Below are 18,706 nucleotides of genomic sequence, written 5' to 3'. Positions count from 1 at the left end.
ACCATTTGCATCGTGTGCCAGGAACACTCAACCCCTCCCGCTGCACTGAAACAACAACGGGTGTGGCAGAGAGAACAGGATTTTTTTTCCCCTTTCCCCTTATCATGGCAGACAGCTTGAGAACAGCTTTGCTTGATTCCCAAGCTACTTTGCAAGATGGTGGCAGCTCAACTTCTGGAAGGTAGTTGGCAAACAAAAAAACCAAACGAAACAGCCCCAGCCTCTTGATCCAGCGTTCCACCTGGCATCTGCTCCTTCCTTTCATAATTCCTCTGGGGAAAGAGAGGTAGGACCCGAGATCCTGCTATTTTTTTTTTTCCAGGATCACAAACATCATGAAGATAAACGAACATGCTGTTCCCTATACCAGGGGTCTCCAACCTTGGCAACTTTAAGACTTGTGGACTTCAACTCCCAGAATTCCTCAGCCAGTCAAGCTGGCTGAGGAATTCTGGGAGTTGAAGTCCACAAGTTTTAAAGTTGCCAAGGTTGGGGACCTCTGCCCTATACTGTATGTAAAGCAGGGGTTGTTTTTCCCCCCTAACAGTGGCAAACTTTAAGATGGGTAGACTTCAATTCCCAGAATTCCCCAGCCTTTATGGCTGGCCCTGGGGAATTCTAGGAGTTGAGAAACACTGGTCTGTGTCATTCTGAGAGCTTAAAGAGCTTTCTTGGAATGGAACTCAGTCGGATTGCAATTTTAAGAGGTGCAGACTTCCAACTCCCAAGAATTCCCCACCCTTCAGGGCTGGCTGAGGAATGCTGGGAATTGCGGTCCACCCAACTTCAAGCGGTCAAAGCGGAAAAGCCCCGATGCTGGAAGCATTTCAGGACAATCCCATTGTCCTATTTATAGGTGAGAGGAGTGAAGAAGCTCAAGGGCGGCTTGGTGTGAATCTGTGGCAGAAGCCACATCCGCCGCACAACCGCAAGATGCATTTTGGAGGGAATGCAGCAGGACTCCAGGGCCGAGGGGAAAAACCCATTTGGCAAAAGGAATCGCAACCAGGCAGACCTACTTGCAGTGGGTTGCTTACCCAGATGGCTTAAAGTCTGTCTTTTGTAAATAAAAAGAAACAAAGAAAAACCATTTGGGGTTCCCCCCCATGTGATTCATCCTCAAAGTAGTAGCCCCAGACATCTGGTCTCTAGGATTATTCTTCAACCATGTCAGAAGCCCCTTCCAATTTCTTTTCAAGTCTGCCTCTCCTTATTGCCATCTGGGCATCAGATCAATTGTCTTCCACAGGAGTGGATCCGCAGGTAACACTAAACCAGGGGTAGGCAACCTTGGCTCTTTTATGACTCGTGGACTTCAACTCCCAGAATCCCTGAGCCAGTTCTGAAAGCTGAAGTCCACGCGTCATAATTATTACCCCTGCGACTAAACCTTTGAAACAGTCGTGGCCAGAGAATCCCAACGTTATCTTCTGCCTCCAGGAGAAAGGGTGGTTTCAACATGTTCCTTAACTCAGTTATTTTAGGCTTATCAACAGCCCTGGAGCTGGTCTCTTGTGTTAAATAAGAATCCCCTTGGGGGGAACAGATAACCTTCTATAAATAGGAAGATAAATTGTGCTTTGTCTCTGCTCCCATTCTCTATTTTTGGGAAGTATTGTTGATTGGTTATGCAACTTATTTCACAGAAGCTTGTGTGTTTTGCGAAACCTTGGCTTGTTTGCTTTTCAAAACACAGATCTTCATTATTCTTTTTTTTATTATTTGTTTTTGCACATCAGCTGTTTCTCACAGATGGAATATTGGAAGGCCAGTTGCATGCTGAGTGGGGAAAATCTGGGAGCTGAAGTCTCCGCTAGTTTTCAGGTTGCCCAGGTTGGAGACCCTTGGCATACAGCACACTCCTGCCACTTCAAGGAGGTTTGTTCAAGGCATGCTAATGAATATAAAGACAGCTGTAGAAGCGCCAGACACTGGAGGATTTCTATGTGGAAACAGCCAGACGTGAGTATAAAAGCAACGACTGACGGAAGGCTCTGATCAGATTCCATCCACTGACTTCAATAAACCCAGATGTTAACCGATCGCATGGTGCTTTAAACGCAGGTGCCGCTGACGTATACCAACTACAAAAATTGTACAGTAAATGGGATTTCGTCTAAATAAGCCATGGCAGGAGCTACATCTACTATGTCTGGTTCAGAAAGCTCTGGATTTGCAGTGCAAACAATCCCTACCAGCATTAGGTAGATATACTTGGTGATAGAGATGAAAAGGTGGGCGGGAAGGGTTAAGGAGGAGGAGGAGGAAGAGGAAGAGAAGCAAAGGGAATAGAGGGGAGGAGAAGAGAAAGGAGTAGAGAAGGAGGAATATTCTGAACCTGCTCCCCCAACCCAACCCTCCTTGGTCTTAGCCATCTATAGGTTAAAGAAGGCAACACTAAGGTGCTTATAGGATTATCACTCAGCAGATAGGGAAAAAATATCTGCATTTTCAAAAATCTGTAGTGTACCTGCATTCAAGCAAGAAAGTTCCTGGTGTTGACAAGCGTCAATGGATTCAAACTAATTTTCTACATGTTCATTTATTTCTCAAGACAAAGAATTCAGTGAACCTGACCAAAAATATTTCACTACTGTGCTCCATATTGCCTCAAGACACGCTAATGCTGTAATTAAAGAAGGAGCCTAAGCATCAGCACAGGAAATCCTCAAAATATCACACAGAAGTACAGAAAAGTCAACATTACCCTTATACATACATAACATTAGAGCTAAAAGAGCTTCAGAGGTTTCCGAAAAAAGGAAACACATCTTCCGATTTTTGACAGAGATCAAGTGCTTACAGTATAAAGATGACGATCCAAGGGAAAGTACACTACTGTCCTACACACACACACACACACACACACACACACACACACACACACACACCCTGCACACAGTTCTGTAGAATTCACCTTCAAGGACCTGGACTGAAACGACGATGACAAAATGCTATCCTTTTCCAAAAGTCGTTTAGGCAGCCTGGCTTTCTGAAATAAATCCCATTTTTGCAACATTACACGTCCGAAATAGTTAATAATGCACTGTCTCAACTACTGGCGTATCAGTTTTGCTCGGGACCCAATGAAAATGGGGAAAAATGGAAAATATTGCCAATTCTAATAGTGAATTCTGGGAGTTGAAGTCCACGAATCATAAAAGAGCCAACGTTGCCTACCCCTGGACTACACTGTCCAACCGCATCATATTTCCCTAAGCCATGGAGTCATTGTTCCCATTCTTAAATCATTCATGTGCAACTCCTTTGCTAAACAGGGACATTAGTAGCCATAGACAAAGTTATCGAAACATTATACACACAGACACACTTATACACACCAAACTGGGTCTTTTTAAAACATTAATGCAGCATTATTTTTATCATTATAATCTCAAAAGTCTGAGTTCACGACAATCAAGAAGTTCTGTGGGTTTAGTTTGCCTTGACCATTCAGGTTGTGGATTTTTAAAGCTATAACCAAACGCTCAGGGTGCTATTTACATTAACACAAAGGGAAAGTAACCTGCAAGGCCTGAAAGTAAAAACAAACTTTCCTCAGTCCTTTCGTCAGGAAGCCTTTCTGAAAAAACGAATAATTTAATGGCAAAAAATGTGCATGTATCGACATTTTAGAAAACCAGATAATTAGGATGTTAGTTTTTTTTAATTAGTTTTATTTTTTTTAAATTAGTTTTATTTTTCCTTGTCAATGTATTACATAAAACATAAAGCACTTCTTTATTGGTTGGGAAGTAACGATTTTCAGTCTCATTCGTAAAATTAATATTGCCAACATTTGGGTTTTTTAATTTTTTTTAAAAAAATGTCCACTTTTAACTGTGGCCTGATTCAGGTAAGCTAACCCGTGATCCTGTCACCGTAGGAGCTACAATTTTTACTGTATGGAGACGTGCCAATTTGCCTCCTCCTTTTATGACTTCCTCAATAAAAAGTCTGTTTTCAAGAGCCTTCCCTGCCTAGCGATTGGCTGCTTTGTTAATTAACTGCTGTACAGTTAAGTCAGCTTTTAGTATTTTGTCATGTATCCTCTTAAATAGGATTTTTGTGTTCTGCAAAACGGTAGTCCTGATTAGTCATGAGGTCTGTAGCCTTTTCAGCAGAAAAGTGCCCAATAAAATCAAATGCAAAGAAATAATGATTTACTGTTAGTGGAGTGCCAAGGTCTCTCCCTCCCTCCCTCCCTCCCTCCCTCCTTCTCAATTGCCTCCAATTCAGAACACTTCATGAGAATAATCTGAATGAGAACTTAAAACATTCTGCAAAATCCTAACCACTGCAAAACAAACGAAGCACCTAATCTCTATTTAACGTAACTGGCTTAGATTCAAAGTCATTTGAGCTATGGTGCCAGAGAAGACCTCCTGTTTATTCCCTGGACATCAGGGGTGACTAACAGGCATGGCACTAGAAGCCAAAAATCACAAAACTGCGTCTCACTTACTTTGGACATGTCCCTTGGGGGGAGGGGGGGGAGAGGAGGAGAGGAAGCAATGACATTTAGAAGAGTTAAACGAGGGGAAAAGGGAACCAGGCTGCCAGAGAACACCGTGTCTGGACACCATGAAAGCTGACACCAGCCAGAACACAGAATAATTCAAAGCAGTGCAAGATCAGAAGATGAGGCGAGACCTGGCCCTTAGAATCGCCAAGAGTCAGACTTGACTGAACGGACAACAACATCATCATCACCATCAGTATAAGCCAGGAAAAGGGTACTGGGAACAAGGGATCTTTGCTTACCGTGCCGCCAAGGGTCTTTAGGCTCCACAGCACCAGACACGATGTCTTCATCAGAAGGGAAAGTCACATGCTTTGCCCCGGGCTTAAGCTTCCCCTCATCCACAAGTGGAGAACCCTGATTTAATAGGTCATCTGCTGGTGTGTCCCCGCTTGCTGCTTCCAAGCTTAGGCAGCCGTTCTGAGGAGAGGACTCAGCTTTGTCAGGCAAAGGCTTATTTTGCTCGGAAGCAGACGGGTCCTTGTCCCTAAGGCCTTCTTGAGCAGTCGTCGTCCCAAGAGGTTCTGCCACCGAAGAGGTGTCGTTGCCATCAGCCACTTCGCTGACCAGTGACCGTTCCTGCTGATGGTTCAAAGTCTCCAACGATTTCAAGTCCTCCTCTGCCCCATCACAGCTCTCTTGCAGGTCCTCGTTTAAAGAACACACAGTACAACGCTCTACAGTATCCCCGACATGATCCTTCTGGGAAGGAAGGCTCTCAGCACTGTTGGAACAAAACTCCTTAGTGTCTTGAAACGTCTTCCTGCCATCTTGGCTATTGTTCAGTTGGGAAGCAGCCCAGGAGTCAGAGCCCCCCAAAAGGGTCCCCTCTTCCTCCTGCACAGCAGGAGCGGGCAGGAGCAGCAGCACACGGTCCCCCTCAACAGCTTTGCCTTGTTGCTGTACAGGTGAAACCTGCACACACTCCATAGCCAAGCAGGTGAGATGGGTCTCTGACAAAGGGGGAGCTCCTTCTTCCCTTCTCATGAGTCCTTTGGAGTCATTACTCAGGAACAGAACTCACCTTTCCTTGCTATCTTTTTGCTGCCCACCCCTTCAGGAAAGGGGAGAAAAGAAGGAAAAAAAAGCTCTCACGTTTTCCAGGCCTTCTCCTTATAAGCAGTAGTGAAGAGAGACTGCGCTCTTGTTGAACCAAAGGAAGCCACTACATGAAGCATGAGTGAAGATTAAAAGAAGCTGGGGACAGGGGAGGAGGATAAAGAGATAGAAAGCAAGGGTAAAGTAAAACCCTCCGTTGAGATTAGAAGGAAGCGACTGTTAGGAGAGACACAGCATCAAGGGAACAACCCGGATTGGGGAGAGGGATGAATTATGGGGAGCTGAGGATAATCAATGGGTCCCACAGCAATCCCTTTCTAGCCTGCAAAACAAAGAAAGCCATTCGGTTTCATTATCCTTCCCAGGAAAAAAGGATCAGGTAGGGTAGGCATAAGCCGGAAATGCATCAGACTAAATAACCGGACGATAAAACACGTCTCACAGCAGCTCTCCCACAGCAAAGAGGGAAAGCAAAAGGAAAGTTTACACAACCACGAACCGCAAGGCCCACAAAATAAATAAGCCTCAGCTGACAGAAGTCCAATAAAAGCACCACGACGGTCCGCTCTTGGTGCAGAAAAGTTTTTTTAAAAAAATAAAATAAAATAACGGGGGTGGGGGAGGTGAGAGATACTTTTTGCAGAAGCATGCACGTGCAATTGGCTCCTGCAAGGAAAAGTTGGGGGGAATTATTCCACCCACCCGCCCCCGAGGTACGAAGTCAGTTTTGGGGCGAGAGGAAGAGAGAAATATATATGTTTTAAAAAAGGGTTACCGTCCACTGGGTGGGGTGGGGGAGAAGGAAGGAAGGGGGGGTGGTCTCTGGGGAGAAGGCAAGCCGCGGGGGGGGGGCGGGAGGTGTCAGAGAAGGAACCTCTCCGGGTATAAACAAGCAGGAGCTCCGGGAGCGGCCAGGCGAAGGAAAGAAAGCGTCCCGGGAAAGGCTTCCTATTTGGCCTTTCCTCCCAGGAGCGGAGCCTGGGGAAACCCCTTCCCCACTTTCTTCGGGACGAGACGGGCGGCGGCAGGAGAGAGGCCGCCGGGTTGAAATACGCACCCGGAGGAGCAGCGGAGCGCCGGGAGGCCAAAGCCGCTCACGAGGCAGGGAAAGGGCGGAGGAGACGCCGCCGCCTCAGCCAGGTGCGGACGCGAAAGAAGCCGCCTCTCCCTGCCGCCGCCGCCGCCAGGACTAAGTGCGCTTGCGGCCTGCGCATCGGCCGACGCACTTTCGACAAAAGGTTAGCCGGGTGGCTCGGCTTTCGTTCCCGCTCGTCTCCCTCAAGCCGTCTGCGGGCCTCGGATCGCGCGTCATTTGTAGCGGGATTCCCACGCCCGGCTTCCCCAAGGAGGGTCCCGCGCTTATTTTATTTTTATTTTTTTTTCCCGAGTTTGGCGAATCAGCGAGTGGGTTTTGCGAGCTAGCGCGCGGAGCGACCCGACCCCTCCTCCTCCCGCCGCCGCCGCCGCCGCCGCTGCTGCTGGCTGGCCTCCCGCTCGCCCCCCTCCCCTCCCGACTCCAGGAGTGAAAGCGCCTGGTTTGGGTTTCGATTCCGCACTTTCGATTTTTTTTTCATGGGGCGTCTGAGGAAAGACAAGCCCCGTCAAATCTCACCGCGGGTAGTGAAAGCGAACTTTAAAAACGTCACATTCAAAAAGAAAGTCCGGGGGCGACCGAAAGAGGATGCCGAATGTGCCGATAGGGGAAGCGGACTGAACCAAACAAAAACACCGCCTGACTCTGACGAAAAAGCTCACGCTCCCTCACCTCGCTCTCCCAAGGCTACGCATAGAGGGGGGAGATATATAAATAGATGACGCATGCGCCTTGCTCGTCTCCCGGCTCATTGGTCTGCAGTCATAGATTTGGCAGTCCTCCTCTGGCCAGAGAGGACCTAGTCTTGAGCGATCGGCTTAAGGAAGAGCTTAGTATTTCCGGGCAAAGGGGTCACGTTGCTTCCTGGCGCTTCAGGACGGCCGAATTTGGGGTGGATATGAGGAGATAGTTCCAGCCAGGCCTGTGCAAGTTAGTTCACGTTAATTAAGGGATTTTTTTTTAACGGGAATGCTACTTTTCTGGGCAAGGGGAGGTTGTTAGGGTCCCCAACCAGGCGCCCTCCATAACCCCCACCACCACCCCGGGGCGACATTAGGCTGCCTTGCCCTGTTGGGCCTTTAATCCCGTCCAGCTCTTGATCAACATGGCTGATTTTTGGCTCAAAGTCTGCTATAAAGGCCCAAAAAAGAAACCAAGCCAGGATTAAAAACCATTGTCTGTTAGCCCAGAAAAAAACTTTTTAAACCAGGGTTTCTTAGATAGGAAATTGGAGTCTTGGTTTTGTTTTGTGCCTCCCCCGTTTCTGGGTGGTGGCACAGACAGAAAAAAAAAACCCAAGAATTGCCTTTAGGGGACGTTAGCTTTTTGTTAAATCTGGAAAGCTTGCCTTCCACGAATCATGGTTTTAACAAGCCTTGGCTTATTGCCACATGAGAAGTAGCTTCTATCTGGATATGCGCGTTGGATAAACCACCATTTGCTCAATTACGAACTAGAATGTAGCTTGTTTGGTTTAACAGGATGTCTAAGAGCTGTTATTGTTTCACTGGGTTAGATAGCAGGTTGTTTTGTGTTAAAGTTTTGGAAAATTGTTTCTCAGCTGTCATTAAGACATCTGTGGTTGGTAACTCGTTGCCCAGGAATGGTGGTTTTCCTCAAATTTCCTACACCAGCGAGATGGCCCTCTTTGTGTTAGATTTCATTCCCTTTCTGATCAGAAAGTAGTAAACCCACCACGCTGCCACCTTCTAAGGCCCCATGGGATTGCAGCCAAAATGGTCTTTTTGATGGGTAAGAAGCTGCATGCAATTGGAGGATTGGATTCTTCTGCCTGTTAAGGAATTTTTATACCAAATATTTGCCTTCATAATTCTGATTAGCACAACATTAACATTTTGACTGGAGAAACTCTCTAAAGCTGCGAAACAGATGTAAGCGCAGAAAACAAAATGCTATTGAATGAACGTTCCATGGGTATCTGTTAATCTCTCTCTTTAGTTATGTGCATTTGCTGTTTGTTTCAGCATGTCTGTCCTGGTTTTCATTTTGGCCTGGGGTCTATTACTGTGATAGGCTTGATAAATACTTCATTTATTGTTCATCTAATTCTATAAGAATATCTAGATACTCATTAATATCTGAGCTGTGGTGGGCAGTGGTTAGAATGCAGTATTGCAGGCTAACTCTGCCAACTGCCAGAAGTTCAATCCTGATGAGCTCAAGGTTGACTCAACTTTCCATCCTTATGAGGTCAGTAAAATAAGGACCCAGATTGCTGGAGGCAATATGCTGAGTCTGTAAACTGCTTAGAAAGGGCTGTAAAGCACTACGAAGGGTTATATAAGTCTATTGCTATTGCTAACAAGGGGTAGATAATTTGGTGCATCCCAGCTGTTTGGAGCTGTAATTTCCATAATCCCTGCTAGATGAGAGTGACAAGTGTTACCTTCAAATGGTTGTTGACCTATTGTTGCATTAAAAGATAGCAGGCAGAAATTATTATTGCTCATTCGTGAAATTAATCCCAACAGTGGCCTGCAGAGTGTGGCCCCTCTGGGAAGATATCATGGTACCAGCCTAGAGCTGTTGCTGACCTTTGGAAATAAATCAATTCTGTAAGGGAAGATTTTATCTAGCTCCTGTCTGTGGTGACGTTGCACTGACCATTCTGATCCCTTTTGCAATACAGACCGGATTTTATTGTCCGTCACTTTTACTGAGCGTCTCCCCTAAGTTTTAGCACTGAGAAAAGACAATTCTGTGCACTTTTGCTTCTACCGGCACCCGCATCCGTCCACGACCATGTCTTGATAGCTCTTGAGGACCACCATGTCGTGCTGGTCTAGGTAAAGCATAGCAATGGGGCTGAGCTCTGTGGGGACGCAGCATGCCTTGGGCACTTTAGAGTTCACTGAGTTCAGGATGGTCTGCACCACAGCGTGGCTGGAGGAGTTCATGTGGTCGGCCAGTGGAAAGCGGCAGTCCCCAGAGCAGTAGAAAGCATGGTAGCCACTGGGAGCGATGATCCAGTCATTCCATCCCACCGCCTTGAAATCCACAAACAGGCGGTGCCTTCTGCACCTCGTGCTGGTTTTAGTCTTTGGCCTGAGGTTCTTCGGCTTCCTCGCGGAGGCTGGGACTTTAGCCGTGCCTCTGCCTCTAATAGGGCGGCTTCTGGTTTGCCTTCTTCTGTGGCTCAGAGGCTGCCCTCTTTGGTCGTGGCTGTAGGTGACCAGTAAAGGCCTTTCCACAGCCCACTGAGTCTCCTCTTTGCCGGGAGAGCGTCTTGCACGAAGGGAAATCGGTTGGGGTGGAAGATCGCGGCTGCTGTTGGAAGGCTGCAGCTCAACCAGAAAGCCGAGATCACGCTTCTTCTGTTCTCTTGCCTTCTGGAAAGCAGCTGTCACATCAAAACTCACCCATTTGGGCTGGCCGGGAGTCACAAACTTGCACGTGAGGAGTCGGCTCTTGTTTGGGGAGACAGGTGGGGGATCCACGGCATGGTAAACGTTGATGTGTAAGCCGTGGCTTTCCTTTGGGGAGTGAAAGAGACGCAACTCGAGGGCAGTCAGTTCCTCCTCCAACGGCAGCATGGTGAGGTTGAACAGGAAGTAGAATGAATTTCCCGCACCTTCGGGGAGATGCACTGAATCCTCTAAATGCGAAGAGGGGAAAAAATGAGGAAAAGTAAGGGAAAAGTAGGACAGGCAGTTCAAATAAAATAACGGCTTTGCTGAAGTTAACAGGAAGTCTCTTGCCCTGTTGCCTATTTCCTTCTCCAACCAACCTGGTGTGTCTTGGAAGCTTACAAGTGTGACCTGGGGACAACAACATTCCCTTTCTTGTCATTTCCATCTAGAATAGGTCACACTCAGGTAATCCTCGACTTACGACCGCAGTGGAGCTCAACATTTCCTTTGCTAATTCCAAGACAGTTGTTAGGCGAGTTGTGCCTCATTTTACAACCTTTTGACCAGAGTTATTAAGCAGATCACTGGGGTTGTTAAGTGAATCACAGGTTAAGTGAATCACTGGGGTTGTCAGAAGCTAGATGAGAAGGTTACAAAAGCTGGTCACGTGACCCCAGGAGGCTGCAACTGTCATAAATGTGAGCACTTGCCAAGTGTCTCAATTTTGATCACATTACCCTGGGGATGCTGCAACAGATAGCAGTGTGAAAACTGGTCATACATCACATTTTTCATTAAATAAATGGTAAGTCAAGAACGACTGTATTGCCTTTAAAATGGAAGTTTAGTCTTTGGTTCCATAAGGGGAACATTGACTTGGATATAGCTAGGATTGGATCCAAAGCCGATTATATTTAAGGCTCAGCGCTTTGCTTGAAGAAGAAATGAAAGTTTTGGAACAAGCTCAGAACACATCGTTCACTTGTATGGCTATCATGTTATACTGGCAACTTCCTTGTGTGGTTGTTAAACCACAAGCACACAAGGAAGTTGCCAGTACAACACGCTCTCTTTCTCTGAGCTGAGGAATATTTTAGCTGCTAAAATTGGCTGTCAACCAATCTTTTGGGAGACCATTGCTTTCCTTGCTCCATAGATGGCACCAGAACCCAAATTAATGACTTTTTAGTCCAGTTCTCACCTCAGCAGTTAAAGCACAAGGCCCTATTTTCAAGAATAGACAACAACAAAATACAGCTGTGACTTCCATAGAACTGTTGGGGAAGCTAAATGTCTATGGAGATTCTTAGTCATCCAGGTCATGGTTGCCCCAAAGGTGCTTTGTCCAAAGGCAAAACAACTTTGTTTTTTTTTCCTGTTGGGGAAGCAGCGTCTAGGCATTTGGCCAATTGATCTTTCTAATTTTGGACCCTGGTGTTTGGTGGGTCTGCCGCGGAATATTTAAAAGAGTTAAAAGAAGTCAGGCCGAGAGTTTGCCTAGCTTGGCATTATCTGCTTTACTGGCTGCAGATTCTCAGGAAGAAAGAGAAGGTTTCACCCTGTCTCTTAAAGCCTTTAGCTTGGAGATTGCTGGTGATTCACCCCAGGCATCTTTGGCATGCAAATCCATTGAGCTAAGTCCACCCCACCATAGCAGCCCCCATCAGCCTGGGATGTTTGTGTCTGTCTGCCCCTTCTTCTGACTCTCAGCTCTTTTTAAAGAGTTTTATACGTGCCGGTTCCTGCCAACACCTTAACTCTTTGGTCCACGGTTCCCGGAGAGATCCAGAGTTTCTCCGCCCTCCTCCCTCAGCCCTGTTAAGATGGGGGATTGAGCAAGAGTCTCACCAACATGATGGAAGGCGCGCACGGTGTTGGCTGTGGCTGCTCGTGCTTCCAGGAAGGGCGGCTCACTGTCCTTGGGAGAGGCTGGAGGCCACCTCAGGCAGAATTGGTATAAATCCATCAGGTACTGGGGGACCCGTAGTTTGGGCTTTGGGTCTGGGCGCCTTTGCAAACCCAGCCGCTTTAACAGGACGGTTTGGAAGCTTTGGATGGGAAGGTGCTCCGGATCACGTTTGCCCGTTGGCTCAGCAGCGCCTGGTGATGCCATCTGAAGGCATTCAGATGCCCAGAAGGCAAGAGGGATGAGGAAGATCACCCAACTCGGCAAGTTACCAGAAACCATTGTGAAACTGGAGATGTCGGGGCAGGAGAAGGAGGGGGAGAGAGAGAGAAAATTATTGATAAAATATGTAAAATAACCTTTATTGTCCCTTTTTTTTCCTGCGGGCACACTGGCACACAATTAAAAAAAATGAAATTCTGATACCCTCTCTCAGAAGAAAATGTATAGAGTAGAATTCTTTATCTGCCATGTGTGACTGAACACACAAATTTGTTTATATCTCACAATGTAGATATAAACAGCAAGTAATAGGTCATATAATAGGTCATATATATCTATGACCTACCATATTACTTGCTGTTTATATGTACACTATGAGCTCGTGTGTGTGTATATATACATACACACACACACACACACATATACCTGTGCTTGCAGTCTATACACACACCAGTCCATTTTGAATACATTGCAGAACCCAGATTCGTCTAACAACCATGTTACTAATTTAACAGTTGCAGTGATTTGCTTAACAACTGTGGCAAGAAAGGTCGTAAAAGGGAACAAAACTCAGTTGACAACTGTCTCGCTTAGCAACAGACATTTTGGATTCAGTTACTACTCCCACATACCAGCTAAACTAAAGAAGCAGCATTGTTTTTGTAGTCCTACCACCCACCTCTCCTGAAGGAGGACTTACCTGCAAAAGTTGAGGTTCTCGGCCAGAATCCATGTTCCTTCCTCCACTTAATGGCCTTTTCCTTGCCTGCTTGTCCTTCAAGCTTTTCCTGGTTCTTCTGGATCACCCATAGCGGGAAGCCGTCTTGGAAACCTCCTGGGCAGAGCGAGGCTCCTTGGCATTCTCCGTCCACCTTCCTGCCTTGTTCTCTTCCAATGAGGAAAAACCAGGTCCCGGCTCGCTTTCAGATTGTCTGGGCTGTGCCGGTCTCCCTGCTCTCAGGATGTGATGTCAACCAGGCGAGTGGCCGGAGCCAGAACAAACAAGTTGTTGAAAGTTGTTGTTTCTTTGCTCTCTGAAGCAGCACCAGAGCGGCTCTTTGGCCCTGCTGGAGAAGCCGTAGGTGCCACCTCTTGGGCCCAGATAGGGAAGAAGGGGCATTTGTAGGGCCATCTTGGTAGTTGGCCCAAGATAGCAGCATCGAGCACAGAACGGAGGGGTGCCCCTTCCCAGAATCCCCCTTGGCCAACTTTAACCTTTCGAGGGGCCTTGCTACACTGCATGCCGCGTGCAGATGTCATCGTGTGAACTTGCCAGGAGGCCTTGAACGTTAGCTGCCGCGGCCTGGATTGTGACCGGAAAAAAAATGAGTCTGATGGGAAGACATTTCTGCAAGCAGTGCCTAGTCCAGTTTCTCGGCCTCGATGGCTTTTAGAGGCACGGGCTTCAACTCCCAGAATTGCCAAATTTCCAATCGGAAGAAGGGGACTGCGGGGGTCCGAGCATGGTGATTCTCTTGCGATCGTCTCATTATCCAACTGGGTTACATCACCTGTGCTACGTTTACAGGATTTACAGAGAGCAAACCCTCCCTCCTCCTAGCACTGCTGACGTTACCTAGTATGGTAGTGAAACATCTGCAAGGAAACAACCAAGCTTTGGAGAGCACCAAGGACCCCACGGTCCTCCTCCTCATATTCCGCGACACAGATCCCACTCTCTTCTTGCCCTGATGACGTTACCTAGTTTGGTAATGAAAACGTCTGCAAAGCTCAGAGCACCAAGGACCTCACGGTACGGCTTTTGTCACGTGAGCCTAGCAGCCCTTTCCTGGACGGGTCTTGCCGTTTGTCCTGCGCGGCATCCCCAAATCAGCGCCGCCTTTTATGTTGAAACCCCGCGACCGTTGTTTCTTTTAACGTTCGTCCTCCCAGCAGAGTCCCTTCGCGGGTCACATTCCAACAGAAGCCAAGGCAGCCTTGCCAAAAATAATAGCCCTGCAGCAGGTCTGAGCCGGGTCCTTATCAGGCCGGTTGGAGAGGGCTTCCAGAGGCCAGGACTTCCTCTCCTGCCAGACAACACACTCGGAGAATGAGCCGTCTGTGGAAAGAGCGCATAAACAGAAGAGGAAGCCGCCAGGCCTTCAGCCGGTGCTGGCAGGCGCTTGGAACAAACACACTACGCAGGAATGTGGTCTGACCAGGGATGGGGAGTGGGCGGGGGGGGGGGCGTTCGTCTCTCCCGAGACTTAAACCTGGAGTTTTTCGTTCCAGAAACCTGGCTGCGTCTTGAAGCAAAAGCTGGAAAATATTTTGCTCGGGCATACGTGATACTCCCAGCCCTCGTGCTGGAGTTCAGCCAGGCCTGCTGCCCGTGTCTCAAAGGGGCATCGCCACTATAGCTCGACTGCCCCTCAAGGCAGAATTGCGCATCGGGAGAGTCTCGCCCCTTTCGCTCATTTTCTGCCCCTGAAAACCAAGCGTTCTAATCATCCCTTAGCCAACGTTTCCTGGGGCCCTTTTGAGGCCTCTTCAACACATCGGGCCACGACGGAGCTGCCCATGAAACCTTTACAGCAGAGCGTCCAACTCTGGCGACTTTGAAGACCTGTGGACTTCAATTCCCAGAATTCCCCAGCCAGCCATGCTGGGAATTGAAGTCCACAAGTCTTTAAACAAAAGTGGCCACATTTGGACACCCCCATCACGACAGCAAGAAGAATAACCTGCTGCCTTGGCCGTCATTGTGAAGTTAAGCCCGATCTGAGGCATGGGGACTGCCACTCTGAATCAGAGGCTATCCTGGTTTATTCAGAGAAGTTGGCTTAGACATCTTTTCCCCGAATTGCTTTAAAAGCGCAGCCGGCTCTTTGGCCTAAGTAAAAGAATTGTTTTCGCTGGTTTTCGGAACTGAATCTCTACAGAGGTTTGGTGGCAAGCCAGGTCGTTTTTGAAAGGAGAGGATTCCTGAACTGAGTAGAGCAGAGTGGGGCTGTTTTGTATGTACAGGACCATGGTGGTTGAAGAGGCAAGATTGTTGCGGTGAATTGTAACAATATATACAGGTAGTCCTCAACTCACAACTTAGTAACCATTCGAAGTTTCAGTGGCACTGGAAAAAATGGACTTATGACCGTTTTTCACACTTAACAACTGTTGCAGCCTCCCCATGGTCCCATCAGTCAAAATTCGGATGCTCTGCAACTGCTCATATTTATGACGGTTGCCGTGTCCCAGGATCACATAATCCCCTCTGGCGAGCTTCTGATAAGCAAAGTCAATGGGGAAGCCAGATTCCCTTAACAACCGTCTTGCTAACTTAACAAGTGCAGGGATTCACTTAACAACTGTGGCAGGAAAGTTCGTAAAACGAGGCAAGACTCAAGAACTGTCTTGCTTAGCCACAGAAATTTTGGGCCCAATTGTGGTCGTACGTAACGGACTACCTGTACCGAGCTCTCTGCTGCTTCAAGTAGAGACTTGGTTTCTGCAAGGCTCCCTTTGATGGCTGAATTGTCGTGTCTCGGTGACGACTAAGGTCTTGCAATCCAAATTCTGTGGAAGATGGAGGAGGTTGGAGAAGACTGCTCTGGTCAAACATTAAAGGCCAGGCTGGGGGAAGGCTTATATAAAAGATCAAGGCTGTGTGTGAGCCCTCACGGTGCAGTGGTTAGAATGCAAGATTGCAAGCTAACTCTGCCCACTGCCGGCTGTTCGATCCTGACCAGCTCAAGGTTGGACTCGGCCTTCCATCCTTCCGAGGTCGGTAAAATGAGGAGCCAGATTTTTGAGGGGCCAATGTGCTGACTCTTTAAACCACTTAGAGGGCTGTAAAGCGCTGTGAAAGCGGTATATAAGTCTAAGTGCTATTGCTAGCCTTGCTTTTTCCCGCCCGTTTGCCCTCTTGCTTTCCTTCGGAGACGGCGATGTCCTTGGCTGCTGCTCGCTTTATCCCGCTTACTGTGGAAAACATGCTCTTTGCCGATGACCCGGGCTTGGCTGCCTGCCGGAGGGGATGTTGGCACAGCAAGGAAGCGTCAACTTGGTGCCGCCACCATCCAGAGTTGGAAAATAGGCTGTCCTTGTGCCGCTGCACTTCCTGTTTACAAGGCTGTTAAGCCTCGGTTAACTCCGTGGTGTCCAGCAGATTGCAGACGATGAGCTGGATAGGTAGGTAGAGAGAGAGAGAGAGAGAGAAAGAGAGAGAGAGACAGACAGACAGACAGACAGACAGACAGACAGACAGATATGATAGATAGATGGATAGATATAGATAGATATAGATAGATAGATAGATAGATAGATAGATAGATAGATAGATAGATAGATAGATAGATAGATAGATAGATAGATAGATAGATAGATAGGATAGATAGGATAGATAGACAGACAGACAGACAGATATGATATGATAGACAGATAGACAGAGATAGATCAGATAGATAGATAAGATAAGATAGACAGACAGATATGATATATGATAGATATAGACAGACAGATAGACAGATAGACAGAGATAGACAGATAGACAGACAGAGATAGATAGATAGATAGATAGATAGATAGATAGATAGATAGATAGATAGATAGATAGATAGATAGATAGATAGATACGGACGAGATTTCTAAACTACCCAACTCCTTGTCTATGGAGATTCTCAGTCGTCCAGGTCATGGTTGTCTGCATTTTTTTTTCTGGAAATCCTTTCATACTCCTAAACTTCCTTTGAATGGTCCAGGAGTATGAAAGGATTTCCAGAAAAAGAAAAGAAAAATTGCAGGCTACAGGAGTTGGGTGACCCTGAGGGCACAGATAAACTAAGTGGCCTCAGTGACTTTCAGGAAGAGCGCTAACGACCGGAGGACTGCAAGGAACATAAATCCTTCCATCCTCCACCATTCAGTCAGAACTGAAGAAGCTTCTTGGATGAGAAGCGAGACATCGTCAAGGAAAAAACAGAGTCAAGTTGCCTTTGGAAAAAGCACCTTTGGGATACCCATCCCCTTCAAGGATGGACAAGTTACCATTCCCAGATTCCTGGCATGGCTGGCTGGCTGTGGGGAATTCTGGGAGTTGAAGTCCACAAGTCTTAAAAGCTGCCACGGTTGGAGACCCCCTGATCTAAAACATCAGCTCCAGTTGTTTAATATCTTTAGTTCTGAATGAAATTGCATTATCTTTTCTTTTTCTCCCCTTTTTAAGCAGGGATACACAATGACGGTGCCTGTGGCTGTTCTGCGCCTGCCCCGTGGACCTGATGGGTCAAGCCGTGGTTTTGATCCCAACTCTCCTCGCTTTCAGGCCCTGGGGCCCAGCAGCTTGCTTTCCGGAGCATGTAAGGAGCCGGCCCACCTGGAGCTGGAGCAAGAAGCACGAGTCGCTATGCGGGAACGCTACTTACGCAGCCTCTTGGCCATGGTCGGCCAGCCGGTGAACTTTGTCATGTACGAGAAGGTTAACGTCACAGCCCTGTTTGGAGCGTCGGACATCGATATCCTGAACTTCCAGGTTTCTGGGCTTCAGACTCCTCTCGGGATTCAGCGGGAAGCCCTCCTCCGTTGCTCAGACATTATCGCGTATTCCTTTGAAATCTGAAAGCCGACCTCTTGTGATAGAAGAGCCTCGGATTAAGGCAGAGACTCAAACTTGCGTCCGGTCACTTTTGTTGTGAGTTGCAGCTCTAAAATAAACGAATCTCAGCCTCCGTAACAAGCAAAGCAGCTGGGATTTCTCTGTAAGAAGCAGAGCGGCTGCTCCAGAAATGGCAGGCAGCTCGATCTCCCCGATTCATTTGCAGTAGTCCTCGGCTTACAACCAAGCACTTGGTGACCGTCAAACGTTGACAGTTTCTGGGAAAAGGGGACGCTATGACCTGGTTTTGAAGTTTGAATGTTCCTCTTCTGTGATCACATGACCACAATTTGGGCACCGCAAGCAACCGGCCTACAATCACACACTGCCGTTGATAACATTTTTGCCGGAAATTTGGCGTTTGCTTTTTGTTTCTGGCAAAAACAGAGGAAAAAAATCACCTCACAGCAAACAACAGGTTCGCTTTACGACCACCTGCCTCACTTGACAAGCACCACAAAAAAAGTTAGTAAAATCAAGCCCAGGTGTGTGGCGACCCCCTTTAACAACTGTCGCAACTTACAACCATAATCATGGTTGATTATGGTCGTAACTCAAGGACCACCTGTACCTCCAATTACTTGGGAGGGAGAAGAGTGTAAAATGCTCCTTTTTCCCCCCCTTCTAATCCTAATACAGGTAGTCCTCGACTTACAACAATTCCTTTAGTGACCGTGTTAGAGTGACACTGGGGGGGAAAAGTGCCTTATGTCCATTTTTCACACAACCATTGCTGCATCCTCGTGGTCATATGATCAAAATGCAGCCGCTTGGCAACTGACACGGCCACTGCTGTGGCCAAGGTCTCCTTGTGCGACCCTCGGAAAAGCAGAGTCAGCGTGGAGGAAACCAGATTCGCTTTACAACTGTTCTCACCAACTTAACCAACTCCACTGTTTCGCTTAACAACGGTGGCAAAAAAAAGGTCGTAAAACGGGGCCAA

The 18,706-nt window shown here is 47.5% G+C and overlaps 3 protein-coding genes across 6 annotated transcripts in view; 1 reads left to right on the top strand and 2 right to left on the bottom strand.

Moving 5' to 3' along the window:
- PPP1R37 (protein phosphatase 1 regulatory subunit 37) overlaps positions 1–7,090 on the bottom strand; it is a 42,039-nt gene extending 34,949 nt beyond the window's left edge. Inside the window, exon 1 of the mRNA XM_081335070.1 lies at positions 4,765–7,090. Within this exon, the coding sequence (XP_081191196.1) occupies positions 4,765–5,509 (745 nt within the window). The 5' untranslated portion in view covers positions 5,510–7,090. The remainder of the gene's footprint in view (positions 1–4,764) is intronic.
- Positions 7,091–7,482: 392 nt separating this feature from the next.
- Positions 7,483–18,687, top strand: GEMIN7 (gem nuclear organelle associated protein 7). Of its 4 annotated transcripts, XM_081334886.1 has the most exons (3): positions 7,531–7,604; positions 8,516–8,566; positions 17,338–18,687. In XM_081334886.1, exon 3 carries the CDS (start codon positions 17,347–17,349, stop codon positions 17,725–17,727), a length of 381 nt encoding a protein of 126 aa, XP_081191012.1. In that variant the 5' UTR covers positions 7,531–7,604; positions 8,516–8,566; positions 17,338–17,346; the 3' UTR covers positions 17,728–18,687. The 4 variants fall into 4 exon arrangements, with proteins under 4 accessions (XP_081191011.1, XP_081191010.1, XP_081191012.1 ...); XM_081334885.1 differs by lacking the exon at positions 8,516–8,566 and having other exon boundaries at positions 7,483–7,604; XM_081334884.1 differs by lacking the exon at positions 8,516–8,566 and having other exon boundaries at positions 7,526–7,604; positions 17,335–18,687.
- On the bottom strand, positions 9,302–14,704 carry LOC308672187 (bone morphogenetic protein 2-like). The gene is made up of 4 exons (XM_081334881.1): positions 13,875–14,704; positions 12,874–13,476; positions 11,894–12,240; positions 9,302–10,290 (listed from the first exon to the last, which is right to left on the bottom strand). The coding sequence occupies exons 3-4, from the start codon at positions 12,231–12,233 to the stop codon at positions 9,410–9,412; spliced, it is 1,221 nt and encodes a 406-aa protein (XP_081191007.1). The 5' UTR covers positions 12,234–12,240; positions 12,874–13,476; positions 13,875–14,704; the 3' UTR covers positions 9,302–9,409.
- Positions 18,688–18,706: the final 19 nt, after the last annotated feature.

Source organism: Vipera berus, assembly GCF_964194415.1.
Source record: "Vipera berus genome assembly, chromosome: 9".
In the NCBI taxonomy this organism is placed as follows: Eukaryota; Metazoa; Chordata; class Lepidosauria; order Squamata; family Viperidae; genus Vipera; species Vipera berus.
This window is presented reverse-complemented; position numbering and strand designations above follow the sequence as displayed.

What these genes read in the sequence shown, in the direction of transcription:
- GEMIN7 (XM_081334885.1), top strand. Translation starts at nt 17,347, where the DNA reads ATGACGGTGCCTGTGGCTGTTCTGCGCCTGCCCCGTGGACCTGATGGG.
- LOC308672187 (XM_081334881.1), bottom strand. Translation starts at nt 12,233, where the DNA reads ATGGTTTCTGGTAACTTGCCGAGTTGGGTGATCTTCCTCATCCCTCTT. An exon ending in GCGCGCCTTCCATCATGTTG is followed by an intron (nt 10,291 to 11,893) that starts GTGAGACTCTTG and finishes CTTCGCATTTAG; the next exon opens with AGGATTCAGTGCATCTCCCC.